Source organism: Zootermopsis nevadensis, unplaced genomic scaffold, assembly GCF_977971745.1.
Source record: "Zootermopsis nevadensis isolate Lab colony 2312 unplaced genomic scaffold, Znev_1.0 Znev_ptg000017l, whole genome shotgun sequence".
Lineage (NCBI taxonomy): Eukaryota > Metazoa > Arthropoda > Insecta > Blattodea > Termopsidae > Zootermopsis > Zootermopsis nevadensis.
In genome coordinates, this window is record NW_028259149.1 from 7,187,055 (window position 1) to 7,205,171 (window position 18,117).

Genomic DNA, 18,117 nt, shown 5'->3' on the forward strand with positions numbered 1-18,117 from the left:
TGATACATCGGCATCAAGTAATATACTAACCGTGCACGTTACTAGTTACAGACGGTCTTCAAATGTGGCGCCGAACCAAGTAATAAATCAATGCTCTGTGAGGCCCTGTCGCTTCACGTAGGTGGTGCTGATATTGATGTTAAGCTATGAATGGCGTTACGATTCGTAATCGAGTTCGAAATTTCGATACATCAATTGAAATGTGAACACGTTCAGGTCATTATGCCCCTTACAAATAATTAAAATTATTGAAAGAATACTTTGTATATGTGTTGGATGTTGCGTTATAATGCCAATAGTTGCATAAATTACCGAGCTAGTGAAACTCTTAAAAACGTTTTAAATATATTTTACACTATAATCTCGATAGGTTAGAAAGAGGTTAGATTCTGTAGAGACATGCAGTAGATGGCTTTACGGATTATGTTAGATGAGAATAAGGAAATGGTAATTAGAAACAGTGGTATTCACGTTAAGGTAAGGCTACGTTATCGAGTGCAGTGTTTGTTAAATATGCATATTACACAATAATGGCTGCTTCAGGTGAGGCAGGATTTTGTGTCTTTGCACACTGTAAACCAGTGATCTTACCTTATATGCCAAAAATATAAATATCTTCTGCATGGCGCCTATACTGCCTGGCTGTAGAATTCATCCTTTTTTTTCAGTTGGTGCCAAACTTTACGTACTACTACATTACCCCAAAACCTAACCTAATTCTAGTAGAGTATTTTAAATTGGTATTACGGTACTTTTTGAATAAATAATTATCATAATCTCGGGTTAAAACTAATAATTATTTCCATACCTCAACACTGCTACTTCAAATCCTGGACCACATAAAGTTGGGGCACAACTCAAGGTTATATTGCCCAAAAGCCTGTATTGTGCATGAATGAATAAGTGTAGAATTTGAGGTTCATGACTGAAAAATAAGTGAACTTAACTTTTGTTCAGAATGTTTTTTCTGCTTTTGTTATTACATCAATCTAACCACTTGATGCTGGAGCGCTTTTTATTATGTGTTATTTTAATTTTGTAGGTATCTTCAGGCATAGCTACTACAAGTGAAGTGAAGTTATAACTGATGCAGAAAAGTACAGTAGTAACTGGTTATTAAAATAAAGTGTCTATTTTGAGTTTGTAATAAATTTTCGAACATGATTTCATCAGGCCGTACCCTTTCTGCTTTTAGCAGGTGCCATACACACTTCATAACTGAAATGATTTACAAACCTAATAGGTGTCAACAATATAAAAAAGTATTGCCAACTACATATATTGCATTGTCTCTGGCTTCAACAACACATCTTTCTGATATGCTAGGCACAGAAAACTACAAGAGTAATAATTTGAAATGTCATGAAAGTAATAACAATAAAAACCATAAAGGAAAAGTATCTTTTAATCAGCCACAAATTGATGCCAAAACACACTTAGAAGCAGAAATGAACTTCTCTCAGAGTGACCCAGATATATTTGGAGACCTTAAATGCAATAAAGAAACACCAATTGAAGCCATCGAAGGTGATGAAGAAGATAAAGAAGAAGAAATATACTTAGAACATGCCCCTACAGGAACACAAAAACTGAGCACCAGACAGTATGCAACTATTATCAAAGATTTTATCACCGAGAAGAAGGTATTGTCATGTGAAGCTGTGCATTTGAAAACAAATACTTTAAAGATGTATTTTATAACTGTAATCCTAATTTTTTTTTTCAGGTAGCAGATGCTATTGATGTGCTTGAAACACGAATGCTTAAACAGGATCGTGTTAAACCAGAAAATTTCATCTACAATCTTATCATTGGAGAGTGTGGTCGCTTAGGTTACACAAAAAAAGCATTTCAGTTGTATAATCAGGTATAAATATATTTAAATATGAGTTAATTGGTATTATTAAGGCACATTTCATGAGTATCATGGTGCAGAGCAATGTGATATTTTATTGATGTTGGTCATCTGGGTTGTAATGCGTTATGGACTAGTAGGTAGATACCAACATTCCAAAGAAATATACTGTCTCCAAAATGTTTGTAACTACTCAGAAGTCCACAAGGCAACACTGACATCTTCACCACTGTGGAACGTCAAATCTCATACACATATTTTATTTTAAACTGTGATGCCATCTTAAATTGGTCTAACTGAGTTTCTAAAAGTAATTAATTATGATGCAAATAACAGAACACACTTTCAGTGTGATACATTCACATCTACCCTTCGACAAGTCTTTGTTTCCTTGGCTCATTTATAAACAATAATTATATGTGTATGAAATATGCATTTGACCTTCTTGGGATATTCAAATAGATACACAATAATCATTCAGCACTCTAGTTCTTTCACACCATAATGTGGGCAGGGTACAATGTAATGCATGTAACTGGTCTTATCTTCTATCCAGTTGTCCATCAACATTTCTGTCTATCCCTCCTTGATCTATCCACAGCTTTCTTGAAGCCCTTATTAAATATCTCTGGCTTTTCATAGCATACCTTCCTTTCTATACAAAAACTCATAATTTCTCATTAAATGTAAATGTAATATCAAACAACATTACTGCATTACCTTTCATTGCAGATGAAAAAACGAGCCCTTAAAGTAACTGGCGCTACCTACACTGGACTATTTAATGCGTGTGCTAACAGCCCATGGCCTAATGATGGTCTTAAACGTGCAAAACATTTACGTGAGCTGATGTTTGAGAAGCGTTATGAACCAAATGCTGCTAATTACCATGCCATGATTAAAGGTTTCAGTATTTAATGTACAGTCAGCAGTCTATGAACATCCACATATTATGATTGAATTAAATGTGTCTTACATACATAAAACTTTATCCATTTCAGCATTTGGAAGATGTGGAGATCTATCAACTGCATTCACTCTAGTGGATGAGATGGCAGAGAAGAAGGTTGTTATTTCAGACGAAACTTTCAATTTCTTGTTGCAGGCTTGTATTACAGACAAAGAAGCAGGCTTCAGGCACACTTTATTGGTAAATAAAAATCAATTGAGAACATTTTTGTTCCAGTTAACTTCCTGTGATTTATAAGAGCTGGGGATTAAATCTCATGTCTACTGTCACAATGTGTAACATTTCATAATGTGCTAGTTTTTATGGGGAGCCCCCTGCCAAACCCTGAAAATGGAGTATCACTCCTTGGCTTTATGTACTGCAAGTCAAGGATATTGTGGAGAAAATTATAAAATGTTTCTTCATGTTACCTCAAATTAAATTTGATTTCTAGGTATGGAGAAAAATGTTAGAAAAAAGAGTAAAGCCGAACCTCTTTACATACAATCTCTTGCTTCGATCAATAAGGGACTGTGGCTTTGGGGATATTGATGTTGCTCAGGATGTGTTTCATAGGATCACTGAGGAAAACAGCAGGCAGGAATATAAGACACTGAAGGTAAACTATTAATTAATTGTATTTCAGTATGCTGTGTGCAATGAAATATACCTCTTAATTATGACATTGTTGTTTTGGGTTGTGATGCCACGTGGACTTGTGGACAGATACCAACATTTTGGAGAAGCATACATTTATTTGAAACATTGGTCTTTGCCTCCATGTCCACATGTCATCAGAACCCAGAAGAACATAAATATCCTCACCACTGTGAGAACCTCAAATCTTTTTCGTATGTTTTAATTCTTCACTTTACAGACAAGACCTTTGCTGACTGCAGGAAATAATGATTCAGTACCACAGCCATCACATTCAGGACCAGAAAATGTAATAGAAGAGGCTTCAGTATATGAAGTTCCTCCAGTTACTGAGAACCGTCCAAATCTTCTAGGAGCTCGACCTCACTTTGGAAATATAATTGCACTGTCAGAAGTTACAGAGCCTGAGGACAGGTATGAATGACATGAATAACTCAGTTACTATTCAGGTATCTTGAAGTTAGTTTTCCCAGCCCCTCTCTTTCCTCTCATAGCACTGCAGTTACCCCATTTACCAGTATATAACAGAATACATACTTCTTACAACTGCATAACAGATTAGACACTAGTCTGTTAAAATAAGACTTGTGGCTGGCTTGTTCTGTATTCCTGCGTACTTGTTACATGCTTGTACTGCACGATCATATTATGCCACTGATGCAATTACCAACATATATTTATACTGGAAAGACAGCCTAAATGGGATGTGATTCCTTAATCAAGTAATGAAGCAGTTTTAAACTGCTGTCCAAGTTTACACATGTCAGTCCTGGCACTTCCAAACTGGAAGGACTTTTCCTAGGCAGAATTACATTTTTTACTTGCAGTGAATAAAAGCTTCCTGTAAATGACATATAGCAGAAAATTTTTAATCAAATGTCATGCTTTCCATTGGTAATTAAGAGATAAGTACAAATAACTTTCAATAGTGAGCCTTTGCATAAGTGATTATACTCACTTTACATGCCCATATCATATGCAATCAATATAGTCAGGAAATTCACTGAGTGTCTAAGAATCAGTCAGAATAACAGCTAAATAAATTTGGACTATCTTCTCCTTATGTCAAGTGGTTCCAAAGTTATTTATCATCCAGATCTGCCTTTGTTCGCATTTTAGGACAGTCTTCTTCTTTCTACGCGGTATTATCTGGAGTTCCACAAGGCTCTACCTTGGGACCTCTCTTATTTAATATTTTTATTAATGACCTTTGCGACAAAATTAAGTATTCTAAATTTCTCTTATTTGCTGATGATTTGAAACTATATTGTGATATTAAATCTGTGCATGACTGCAGAGCTCTTCAAGCAGATATCGATTCCGTACATGAGTGGTGTAATGATAACAATATGGAACTTAACATTGATAAAACCAAAATTATATCGTTCACACGTAAAACCAACAGTATCCATTTTAATTACATTGTTAGTGACTTTTTAATCTTGTGTACTGATTGTATAAATGATCTTGGTGTTTTGTTAGACAGTAAACTGTATTTTCACTGTCATGTAAATTGTGTTCATTCCCAGGCACTAAGGACCTTAGGGCTTATTCGTTTTATTACTTATAATTTTTCCTCTCTAGACAGCATTGTTGTTTTATATAATGCTTTAATTAGGTCAAAGCTTGAGTATGCCTCGGTCGTTTGGAATAATCTTACACAGACAGATTCTAATAAATTAGAAAATATTCAAAGAAAATTTGCCAGTTTATGCAATTACCGATTTTTCCAGTTTAATATCCCCCGCAAATATGAACTGATCATATCTACTTTAAATTTTAGAACACTTTATTCCAGACGACGACATCTCGATGCGTTATTTCTTATTAATGTATTTAAGGGCAAAATAAATTGCCATTCCATTATGGACACTGTTAGTTTACGTGTGCCGGCGAGGCAAATAAGAGAATTTTCTACTTTTAGTGTGAGCAGTGCACTACGACATAGTCCTTCAGCCAGGTGCGTCATCGCTGCAAATGACGTCTGTAAATCTTTGGACGTATTTAGCATAAACATTGTATAAGTTTAGTTAATCCGTTTGTGTAATATTATCCATTATTATTTCACTATTATTGTATATATTATCAGTGTTTGCCTGTTATTGGCTTCTTGCTGTTGGCAAACACGTAAATAAATTAATTGAATTGAATTGAATTGAAAAAAAACTCTTGACTGGGCTGTAACTGAGGTTGTGGAGACTTAATACATGATTACTGATACAGAATTAAATCTTCCTATTGTTTCATAAGACTTGGCCAATATGTTAAACTGGTAGTTAGAAAGACATCTGAACAGTGTATGACCTGGCAGCCATATTTCTTTACGAAAACCAATCTAAAATCCCAATTTTATTCAAATCCTCTGAATATAACAACCAGAAGTTATTTAAATTAAGATGATAGCTTCTGTACCTGTGTTACAGATTAATTCTTGTGGGTGGATGTTCTGGATTCCTTGAACAAATGAATAAAGATGGAGTGAAACCAGACATAAAAACCTTCACCCAACTTCTGGACATCATCCCATCTACTAAAGCAGCAGAACAGGTAACTGTCCGTATGTGCAATTCACAAGTATCTGTCCATCACTCTCTGCATTGCCTGAAGTGCTGTAAAAATAGTGATACTCTAACTTTCAGAACACAATAACAGTTGAGCAACTAGCAGTTAATCAGGTGTATTCCCTACTTCTATGGAATCCAAAGTCTCCATGTTCAGAGAAATCCACCACTGAACCTAATCCTGGCATATAAAGTTCAATCCAGTCACAACTAATCTGTGTAAGATCCAGTTTAATTATTGTCTTCCTATCTGTGCCTAGATCTCCTAAGTGGTTTCATCCCTCGGTGTTCCCACCTCAAAATTTTGTATCTGAGGTACATTATGTTATTCCACTTTTCTGTTGGCTTACTCATTGTCACAGAGCAAATTTTTAATCTTTAATACCTTGAGAAATAAAGTTATCCCATAAGGTGTAAATGATAGATGTTGAAAAATTAATTTGTTCTCCTATATTTTACAGGCCCTGCTGTCAGCCATGGCGAAAGCCGATGTCTGTCCAGATATAGATTTTTATAACATGTTAATAAAGAAACGAAGCATGAGGTTTGACTATAAGAATGCATATGTAAGTGGACCCTGTGTCACAAAATTAACTATTTATTACTGAATCTTGTTTAGATGGGCATAAAAAAATAATTTTACAAATTCCTTCTTTAATTTTGGCAAAGTTTGTATGGTACAATTAATAAAATGTATATAAATTCAGAAAAAGCTACCTGAATCATGCATTATGTCGAAATTAGCACCGAGTCATGCATATTTTATGCTTGCTTTTTATATCTTACACTTTTGTTAATACATTTGTATTCAATTGGAAACAAAGATAAATAAAAATTACTTTTAAAGGAATAATATAATATTAAAATTACAAATCCTTTTGTTCTATGGTGCAAATAATCTTGTTTAATCACTGTATAGGAAGTTCTTAAGCTGATTCAAAGATCCAAACTGCACCCTGACATTGTTACATTTGGAGTCTTGGCTTTAGGCTGTCAAACTGAAGAGGAGGCACAGTGTTTGATGGAAGACATGAGAAATACAGGTTTCAGGTATGATATCAGTAAGAAGAGACCTAATCAGAAAATGTCAGTACTGTATTTGTTTTATGGAAGTGTGGATTATATTATGCAAGGGAATGTGGTTGACAGCACTTGCTGACATCAACATCCCTGGAGGGAAGGCACTGCGTAATTTTGTTTTTGAAATGTATGTATATTTATGTTGCACTGCTGAATGTATTATCAACAAGTGTGTATAGAATATTAACAGCTGTACTTGTTATAGAAGCCTTTAATCATTTGAAAATATTGAAATTAGTTTCCTTAGATTATAGTGATTATATTTGAATACTAAAATATTTGGTTTCATTTGCTGATATGTGTTCTGATAAATGATGGAATGGTTCAGGATGAATGCAGAAATTTTGGGTGCGATGCTGAGGCAAGGCTGTTGTCATTATAATTTTGAATATATAATGGCTATAATGGCGACGGCAATAAGCGAGAAAGTCCGCCCAAATGAAAAGTTCCTGGAACATTTGGAAAACTTCCACAAAGAATGTCTGCAGAAGATAAGGAAGAAGGTAAATCATATCATTATTAATAAATGTTAGCACCATGTACACCATGGACTGCAGCCGGTAGCCTCCTCATATTTGTCTTACATCAGAAGACAGAAGGTCACTGTCTAGATTACAATTAGAGGAAAATGAAAACTCACTTCAAAATAATGATAAAAGAATTTTTTCTGACTGAAATCTAACAATGGTGGGTGAGATGGATAACACATTTGATGTATGAAGTATACTGGCACCTGGCTGTTTTTGACATGTAATTAAAAACACTACAGTTGTAAATATATTCCCTTTTACATTTGGAATTTTTGATGTTTTGAGGCCAATAACTGCAGCAGAATGTGGAATAGCAGAGACAGAATGTAAGACTAGTACTTCCTTTGAATGCTTTTGTAGATGCCTACAGACAAACTTATTTTTAACTCTAGTAACATGAAAATTTTCATGGGGAAGAAAAAATAATATTCCTCATTACAATATCTACTGCCTTGGAAAAATTTTATAATGAAGCCAGTATGAGGGTCGAAACAGGTTTTTGTTAAAGTAAGTCAAACATGAAATGTATATGAAAATTGAAGGATTTATATTTTCTGTGTAGTAGCTTTGTTTGCAATAATGTTAGATTTTTTTATAATCTAAGTTAAGAAGAAGACAGTGACTAACACAATCTTATGTTAACAGGATACTGAACTGCCACAAATGCGTAAAACTGCTGGTAGCAATTACTTCAAGAAAAATTTTCAAATCTTTTGTACTCGATACACATCATGGTTGAAAGAAATTGTTCCTGAGAAAATGGGCCATCCTTGGGAGCAGTTTCAGAAAAAACCACAAACTGACAAGAGCACAGAAAAAAATAACAAGAAGATCCAAAGGCAGAGCAGAATAAGAAACAACTGAATCTCTTTTCTTTGTGTTTACTAAATGTACATCACTTCTGAAAAGTGATATGCCGTAATGGTAGTAACATGCTGTCTTGAAAGTATTATGCAAGTAAGAGATTCAAAGGACATTTGCTGAAGTGCAATATATGGATGAAAAACATCAGTAAAAATTATAAAATCATTTTTTAGTACTAGGACAAACTACATTTATTTCTAACTAAACAGGTATTTACTGGCATAACTTTGTGACCAGAAATGAAGAACAAAACAGTTTCATTTTTAACTATCAATGATAGCTGAGAACAATGATATGAAACTAGAAGACTATATGGCCCAACTACCCAGATCATAACATAACTCACATCACTCTAAGAACCTCAGATCCTACAATTATACTTCACTTTCCTTCTCCTTAACCTTGATCATACTGGAATATGGTATTTAGATCCCATTTACCCTTTAGCTACTGCAGGATGATATATTCAGTTTAATTAGATTCACTACTACTACTGTAACAATAACAGGCACTCACGCCCACTACGAGCCTTGGCCTTACTGCAGAATTATCTGTTGGCTTTCCAAAGACTCAGATTATCACAAAGTAGCACAACACAGAAAAATGTGGACACACATCAGTGACTTGAATGGGATTTGAGCCCATGATCTGTGTTCAAGCAGTCACTATGACCAGCTTATAATTAAATCCAAGATGAGCAAACATCCCCCCTCACCACCCCTCAATGTCCTCTAATTTAACAGATGTGCATCACAGAAACTGGCCTTCTGCAAGTGTTAATGTGAATTCTGTTGGGATGTACATCGTCTTATCTTTCCCAATCATGTCTCAAGATACTTGTCATGGTAAGAATACTACTTCTTCCTCATAACTGTAATCATTATGACTTGAAGATGAATGGACTTTCTCCCTCAAGATGATCACAAATGTGTTGAAATTTCAATAATTTTTTAAATCACCGTCAGCAGTGAATACTTTCTTTTCCTCTTCTTGACTGTCTTGTAGATACTATGGATCCTTTTAAATAATTCTGATATTTTCTATGTAAGTAAGTTTTCACTCATTTAGTCTTTACATCTGAAGTACAGAAAACCTTCTTCCAAAAATTCATATTTAAATGTGTTAGTTCCAGCTCAATTATCTAGTATTAAAATTTCCTTCCATTTAGTGTTCAGGGTTCAAATAAGCTGCCCAAAACAGAAATATATGTAAAGTTCATTGTATTGTATTAAATTACAATAGTATTTTCCAAAAGATCATACATTAGTGAAAAAATTGAACATGTTATGTAACCAAAAAATCAAGGTATACTCTGAGGAGAACATCTGATGTGAGAATTACTTATATGGGTTTTACTAAATAATATGTACCCATCAATTATAGTACATTAAAGAAAATGTATTTCCTTTGACCTCAAATATTGTACCAGATCACACATGTCTGTACCATATTTAGATCTTGATCATGCGAAGTTTACGATTCAAGTCTTCAAACTTCAGGATTTTCCGGATGAAGAAGTCCCCATAACGGTGAGCCACCTTTGTGTCTGCGATGTGGATCATTTCATGGTCAATGTAAAAGTCCAACTGCAACAATTAATAAATGAAATGTAAGCATAAATCTCTGTTTGGCTTACAAAGACAAACTGTATGAAGAAACCAAACTCCCCAAGCGGTGTACCCCCATTTCTAATGAAAGCTCTGGGAATAAACGTCGCAATATAACCATTACATCTGGTATGGAGGAAAGCCACTAACAAGTTTAGTTAGTTTAGACAGAGTTTGTGTTTTGGACTGGATTATTTTGATGGGCAGACAGTTGTATATAAACTCAGAAGTTAAGCTGCTTCTAAATTCATTCATCAGTTTACTAAGGAATAAAGGAATATCATTCATCCAACCTGTAATTTTAATGTCAGTTCAATCTTCCATTGGAAACAATGGAGGATAACAATGAAGAAAAATTTGTTAAAAAATTGTAAGCATATGTTGCTGATAACAGAATCATGAATCCAATAGGTAGTACTGTTATTCACAGCATGCATGAACCATTCATTACGTTCAGTCCAATTTAATTTTAGATTTGGTCACATCACACTTTAAATCATTTTACATGAATAAGACCAAAGCAAATTAGACAAGTATTAGATATCGCAGTTCACACTTTTGATGATGTGACAAATTTACAGCAAAAGCTATATATAGCTCAATCATATCAGCAATAAACACACTGAACAAAAGAACATAACATATGAATAAAATAAAAATTAATTTAAATATGACACATGGCTTAAATAAAGTGATACGACAACATAAACTGTGATATAAATACAACACAGGTGTGGCAAAGAGAGGAATGTGAGTACCCAGAACACGTTTCTCCCAATCACAATTGAATTATCATAGTTGTGCATTAAGACCTTCATACGCACCTCAGACCCAGACTGAAACTTCCCTTCAAGTCCAGATGTACCCCTTGTCCACACAACATTCTTCATCTTGTGCTTGAAACATAGCAGATGGATGATCAGTGCTTCAATCTCTTCCTTCAAATCCCTGCTGTCATTCTGACTTGGACCAGGGCCCATAAATGTGGCAAGTTTTGACAATGGCAATGTTGTATACAGTTTCAAATAACTGTAACATACCACAGCAAACAAAGTAATCATCAAACTGCAATGCAAAGCTATAGTGTATGAGAAGTCTTTTCGAAAAGCAAAATTTATTGCCTGGTTATGGGACCGAGGCCAGCTATACCTAATGAGATTTTTCAGTTTTACTCAGTCCCTCCAGGTAAATGCTGGGATAGTAACTTAAAATTAGCCCAGACCTGCTTCATTCCACATCCTTTCCGATTCATTACTGATTAGTCATCTTACCATTTGATGCTATAGTCTGAACTGCTACTGGTAGTGTCACTAAATAAAACCACAAATAAATATTTTCATGTTACACTGTTCCAATTGATTTTGCACATTTTACCACATTTAACTTGAGATAGTGTATAAAAACATATTGGTAACAAACCTCACACACACAACTGCAGTTAATAATGTGTACATAACTGGGGCTGACAAAAACTATCATAAGTTCTCCAAAAATGCAAACACCATGAAGAAACAACCTGAGTATGTGGGTAAAATAAGAACCAAGTAAAAACAGCTACTGATTAATATGTATTGAAGTTAACCTGTATACCTCCTAATTGTAGGCAGCATTTTCTGCTGGCGGACTTCATCCATGAAGACCTGAGTCTGACGCTTTGTGGCTTCCTTTACATAATCATAATCTCCAGTAGCATCTAACGGTGGTGGGGCAGGTGACAGAAATTTTGGACAAGCAAAGATGAAACATGTCTCAAACTCCTGAAAAGAGAAAAGCATTTGAACATAGAAAACAATTTCATCCACACAATGGGCCAATAGAATCAAAAATTTAAAAAAAAAATTATTCAATACTGGAACTCTTTGGATTATGCTGAAATTCCAAAGACTTTTTCATGCCACATCACAGGTGAAGATGTCAACAGGGCAACCAAATGAATGACAAATGCAACAGACTCATTCCCACAACATGGAGCTACTGATATGACAACTGATCTGTATTTAGGAGGAATACAAATCTCAACCACAAACACCCATCACCACACAAAACATTTCAAGACCTTATATTATGTTGTATTAGTACCACCACCATATTAATATTAGTGGTACTAGGTAATTACAAAGTACAAAAGTAGGCTGACCTCTAGTGATATGGTGTTTGAAACAAGTTTAAGGAAAATCTATCGACTGGTTACAAAAATTCTGGGAGGAGAGCAGCTGGACATACAGAATCAAACATGTATCCATAAGCCTATTCTTCCTCATAACGTATGGAACTATCTACGAGCAAGAGTTCTTATTGAGAAGCTGACAGTCACTTATTCCCTAGGTTTTATGAAACCCAAAGGTTCAGTACTGTGTTTAGCCTCTGACTCGGCCCTCTTCTGAGCCATATGACTGCACAGTTTACATGAATATTATTCAGCTTGCACTAACATGCACACTGGAATCTAGCCTCTCTTGCCACGCATATATGAAAGCATACAAAGCAAATAAACATAGTAAAGTTTTAAAACCCTCAACAACTTACACTTAGTTCTCCGTACTGCATCTTGTACATCTTCTCGTGGTAGTTCTTCTCTCTTAACACCTGATGTATTGATTCATCAATGCATTGAGGATGAAGGACTAAACAAATTGCCAACAAATGATACATCTGCTCAGTCTGCTTGTTAATCTAAAATCAGTCATGTTAAAAATGTCACATTAACCACTTCTTTATTATCCTAGTTTGATAAGCAAACACTACAAGGATAATGAGAATGAAGTAAAATATTTATAACAGTACCGTCTTTAGATATTTTATAAGGGACTTTATGCTGAAAACTTATTACTGCTGCCAGTCACTTCACACTGAATATGGAGAATAAAATGACTCTGAAATATCAGCAAACTAGTCATCACCAAAAGATAACACGAGGTTTCATAACACAACAAATCACAATGAAATTCCTGACACTTGGATAATATGGCAGAGTAAAACAGATAAAATTTAAAAATATATAAGTATGTGCATAATCAGAATGCTTTTGTTTCACAGTTTACAACTGAAAAATTAAGGATTGTTCCGAATCAAAATATTATAACTGAATATGAATGATGGCAGTAGATGTCAAGGAGCAGGAAGTGATGGAGGAGGTGGCTGACAACAAAGATAAAGATGCATATGGCTAAACAAATAAAGCAGAATGAATCTTATGTAGCAATGTCAATAAGATCTGTCAGTCCACATATACCACGCAAGCAACAATGGATGTTTTGAGTTCAGCATTTACAACCATTTTTTACAAGTAATAATTAAACAAGGTTGCTTTACATTTCTGTAAATACAACCATTAAAGCAATTACACAGCTCTCACCTGATCATTCTGGTAAGTGCGACTCTGAAAGAGCTGCTTGGTACGCTGGATGTACAATAAAATAGAACTAAATGTTCGTATTGCATCTGAATACCTTCTCATCATCATGTATGCAAATCCAACATAATAGGATGTTGATATCTGACATGCTGGTACATGAGAATACTGACTCTGAAAAGAAGAATACTGTTACTGATCTGAGCAACTCACCAAAGATATCAATAAATTTTAATTCAATAAATGCTGATGTAATCAAAATATGAGGCCTATGGAAACTGCTATATATTTCACCCTAAGGGAAGAACACAGTTCCTGGGCATTTAAGCACAGGGTGCTGAGGACAATAAGAGAGGGGTAAGTGACAAGAATATGGAGAAAATGCAATAATCAGCTTCATAAACATTCCTTCTACTCAACTACATTATTATTATGATTATTTATACTTATTTATCTTGTTATTACAAGTCAAATATATTTTTAAATTATACATTTCCTTTATATTCCCCATCAGTAAACTGACACATATAAAAATATTTATATCTACGAATTGTCAATCACATGTCTGCTTGAAACCAAAAGTGGAAATCTGATGACAAGTTATTATATAAAACAATGACTTTAAATTAGTTAATGTAAACTGTTGTAGCCTACCTTCTTGTTCAATTCAATATTTTCCAACACCTTTATGGCCTGATAATAGTCACCAAGGAGAGAATGAAGTCTCAGAAGTCCCACCAAACTGAAGTAACCAAGCATCTTGTACAAAGAATGTCGTCCAAAATCTCCTGCTACAGAGTCAGGATCGCCACCACTAGCATACACCTAAAACAAAATATCACATACCTCTGTAAAAAGTGACCTCCAAAATTATCCTTTGAACTAATTACAATAAAAATTCCATTAACACAAAATCTAAGAACACAAGGTGCAGAGAGAGTAGGAAGAAACTCACCTCCAACTGACGCTTTATCTTGGACTTGTCAACTAAGGAGTGCAGGACATTCAGAACACACAGGACATTCCACACCTTACTTTGTGTATGCAGCTTCTCAAGTTCCTCTGGGGTTTTCTTTTGAATACGAGCACGATACTGTGCAAAAGACTGAAACTGGTACACAAACTCATCCACCAATTCCCAGAGCCACTGATCAGGCAACTCTAATGGAACAGGCTGATCAGCATCTACACCAAATATAAAATGAAATGTTATACATGAAAATGTTGCAGCTAAAATAGCAATGTTGCACAGTAGTTAACACATTAAAAAGAATTATAAAGGTTGTTCGATTAATAAGTGGGCAACAAGTATGTAAATTTCAGAAGTCAGAAATTTCTTTCAGTGACACCCATCATCTTTTTATGAGAATTGTATCATCTTGCTTCTGAATTGTTGGCATAAGTGTCTCAAAAGCAATGGATATTTCTTTTAAGTAAACCAAATTTCCATATACATTTTCATTGTTGTTTACTGGTGGAGAACCCCAACATGAATTATACATGAAAACATCACACATCCAACACTCCTTATAAATAAAACACTTTACACATTCATGTAAACTCCAGTTGTGACAACAATATTAAACTCATTTCCTATATAATTATTCTAAATTGAAAAAACAAAAAAAAACAAAGCACTTATAACACAACACCATATTTCTTCTGTCAGATATGCATTTCTTTTAAAAGCTCTTCATATTTTTTGATACAATGTTCCATTACAATGAAATAACAAACTTCCAGACACAATTAAGCAGTGAATGGCCAACAGAAGCAAATCCTATCATTGTACATTCTAATATTCTGAAGGTGATAACTGTTTCTAACTCACTTCTGTATTAACAATTTTTTACACACTCTGGTGCCACCGTAATGATTAACAAACTTCCAATCAGATATTCTGAACTGTCAAAACATTATACATGAAAACCGAAATTGTTCCAGCTCCATCTGTATGTAACAATTAGCATTACAAATTGTAACAAATGTGAGAATTATTTATTATTTTATTTAGTGTTCTGTCTGACGACAGGTCCATATGAACAGGATCCTTCCATCCTTTTCTCGGACTGGGACCTGTTCATATACGTTCTTGGCAGATGATCCAGAAGTGGTTTGCCATTGCCTTCTTCTGTGTGTGAATGGAGTAATTGTTGGGATGTCACGGAGAAACCGGGGAAGCCCCCGGAGGAAAACTCCGTGTTGCCTAGACCACGGCCTTGCCCAACACAAGTTATAAATTCGGGCACCGCCGGGAATCGAACCCGAGACCCCAGGATTACAAGGCCAGCGTTCTAACCGCTAGACCACCGTGGCTCTTGTGAGAATTATATTGGAAGAAAAAGTTAAATGTATAATTTCATCTCGGATAGAATTATATGCATAGCATACATAATATTAATAATTAACTTCATATGGTACAAATTTTAATTACCTACCATTACTAACTTAATTTATTTGATGATATTTACTCTCATGGTTCACATCAGATGGTAATTGTTATCACCAAAATTTTACTGCAAAATATATTATAAAAAAGTACTGTAACAGTAAATGATACTGTCAAAACTTACCCAGTATGTAGTTGAACAAGTCACAGTAATTGTAGAAAGAATTGAACCTTTGTTCTATAGTCGGACAACCAGACACACGAGCATATATATGACGGAAATACAATTCCTTATAGAGGATTAAGAACACCTGAAAGTGGGGGGAAAAACACAAACATCAGTGTCTTGCCTCGATCATAATGTCTGAAAATTCAAACTCTGATTAAGATCTGTATATGAACTTACTGAATCTTCATCCACCAAATATGCAATATCTGTTTCATCAGGCCACGGCTTTTTCTCAAAATACTGTTCTGTCAACTTTGGAAACCTTAACACAACATACATTAAAACATTAATTACCAAAATATCCTTCTGATGACTTCATATTGCTGACACACAGCCTCTAAGCTTGAGGGAAGAACATGAAGAATAAAGTGATCAAGAAAATATTTGGACCTAAATAAGAATAAGATATTGAGACAAGGAAGATGCCACTTAATAAACTCAATCATAACACACCATCAGCTAGTAATGCTACTGTCATCAAATAAAAGAGATACCACTTGGTTGAGGGAACCAACAAATGCACAAAGAATTTTGATCATGAAACCTCTCTGAGGGATATACAATCTTTTCAAGGCAGTGAAAATGTAAATTGTAGTCTCTTAGGCTGTGATGCCATGCAGCTGTGTAGCTGGTTACCAGTGTTTTCAAGGAACATGATACCTCTATCTTCAGAGCAGAACTTCTAACCTGAAAATGGAAGCCATACAAATTGCAGCCCAAAAGGACTGCTATAAACATTATATTTCACAGTGTCAGAAAATGTGCATAAAATTAGGGTTGGAAGTGCCCCTACAACAAACACATGATGCTGGTAATATGTTTATTCACAAGTTTTGAACAGGAGTATACACATATAAACCTAATCAGAGTTCAAGAATTATAAAATAAATTCTCTTTGAATGTTTTACTTTGTAGCTTTTTTCACACAACAATCATATCAAAATTATTTTAGATAACCCTACAAATAAATGTCATTATTCTTGTCACAATTTATCCAGCATGAAAACATTAGACTCTGAAATCTATAAACTTATTCATTCCATTTGGAACAAGGAATCTATCATTATACCAATTTATAAAAAGGAAGATAAAACTGACTGCAGTAATTATCAAATCAACTGTTTACAAAATTTAATCTTCTTTCAATGCATGATATTGTGTTTTATCACATGTTTTTTACCTTTCACAGTTTGTTTTGTATTTTAACCTTGTATTTTCATTATAAATTAACTGGCACTTCTTAATTACCATCTGGAATACACCAGTGTAGAGTATAATCCAAATATATCATCTTAAATACTTACGAGCTCTCATATAAATTCTGGATTTCAAATAACAAGCCTTCACTGATGCAATTCCGGAAGTATGTTAAGAACTTCTTCACCATGTCTGGAATATTATAGCTTTGCCGATCATAATCAGTTTCAGTATGAGGTTCCCCTGAATGGGGATCATACTCCAATGAGCCATTATACGCATATGTGTCATAATTCTGCAATCAAGGTAACACATGTATTCGTGTATTTTTGTCATAAAGTGTGACTAAGTAATGGAATATTAAAGACATACTGCACATGCTTCAAACTAACTATACTGCTTCAAAAGCGAAGTTATTACAACAAAACAGCTGACCGAAATGCCATTCCAGTGTAAACTACATATCTGGCAAACCTTAACTCTTTCAAGGGGCCTGGAAATGAGTTCTTAATGGTTTTGCATGCTTGTCAAATACTTGTAGAACAAATATGTACAAACCTCTACATAATCGTCATTAATGTACGACATACTGAAACAAATCTTTTAGATCACACACGTGTACTACACCGCACAGCACATTTCCACTACCTGTCACAGATTATAGTACATAGCAACTTCACGAACTTATCCACAGTGACTTAATTCGTTACCTCATAGTATCTACACCAGAATGCAGGACAATATCACAATTCAAAAATGCTATTTATGACAGTGGTCTGAACTTTGCACTTCCATGTACGGTTTTCAGAATAATTAAAGAAAATTCAAATTATACGAGGACCTTTCT

General features: G+C 34.6%; 2 protein-coding genes across 4 annotated transcripts; one reads left to right on the forward strand and one right to left on the reverse strand.

The window, feature by feature from the left end:
• Positions 1-129: 129 nt before the first annotated feature.
• Positions 130-9,914, forward strand: LOC110833232 (pentatricopeptide repeat-containing protein 1, mitochondrial-like). 3 transcript variants are annotated; one of them, XM_087350257.1, is made up of 12 exons: positions 130-216; positions 1,043-1,643; positions 1,727-1,867; positions 2,588-2,759; positions 2,857-3,005; positions 3,259-3,423; positions 3,682-3,875; positions 5,885-6,008; positions 6,484-6,588; positions 6,942-7,072; positions 7,431-7,605; positions 8,278-9,914. In XM_087350257.1, the coding sequence occupies exons 2-12, from the start codon at positions 1,161-1,163 to the stop codon at positions 8,494-8,496; spliced, it is 2,058 nt and encodes a 685-aa protein (XP_087206383.1). In that variant the 5' UTR covers positions 130-216; positions 1,043-1,160; the 3' UTR covers positions 8,497-9,914. The 3 variants fall into 3 exon arrangements, with proteins under 3 accessions (XP_087206383.1, XP_087206382.1, XP_087206384.1); XM_087350256.1 differs by lacking the exon at positions 130-216 and adding an exon at positions 224-477; XM_087350258.1 differs by lacking the exon at positions 130-216 and adding an exon at positions 224-477 and having other exon boundaries at positions 2,588-2,696.
• eIF3l (eukaryotic translation initiation factor 3 subunit l) lies at positions 9,700-17,984 on the reverse strand. Its single transcript, XM_022071020.1, has 11 exons — positions 17,829-17,984; positions 17,378-17,565; positions 16,251-16,335; positions 16,029-16,155; positions 14,411-14,640; positions 14,110-14,280; positions 13,459-13,629; positions 12,630-12,776; positions 11,694-11,860; positions 10,928-11,132; positions 9,700-10,082 (listed from the first exon to the last, which is right to left on the reverse strand). Exons 1-11 carry the CDS (start codon positions 17,856-17,858, stop codon positions 9,948-9,950), a joined length of 1,656 nt encoding a protein of 551 aa, XP_021926712.1. The 5' UTR covers positions 17,859-17,984; the 3' UTR covers positions 9,700-9,947.
• Positions 17,985-18,117: the final 133 nt, after the last annotated feature.

Bases quoted from the DNA above. Each gene is read 5' to 3' on its own strand.
- eIF3l (XM_022071020.1), bottom strand. From the start codon at position 17,858: ATGTCGTACATTAATGACGATTATGTAGAG. The intron at 16,336-17,377 runs GTAAGTATTTAA...TGTTGTGTTAAG, and splicing joins CAGAATTTATATGAGAGCTC to GTTTCCAAAGTTGACAGAAC. The intron at 16,156-16,250 runs GTAAGTTCATAT...CCCCACTTTCAG, and splicing joins ATTTGGTGGATGAAGATTCA to GTGTTCTTAATCCTCTATAA.
- LOC110833232 (XM_087350257.1), top strand. From the start codon at position 1,161: ATGATTTCATCAGGCCGTACCCTTTCTGCTTTTAGCAGGTGCCATACA. The intron at 3,006-3,258 runs GTAAATAAAAAT...TTTGATTTCTAG, and splicing joins GCTTCAGGCACACTTTATTG to GTATGGAGAAAAATGTTAGA. The intron at 7,073-7,430 runs GTATGATATCAG...GGAATGGTTCAG, and splicing joins ATGAGAAATACAGGTTTCAG to GATGAATGCAGAAATTTTGG.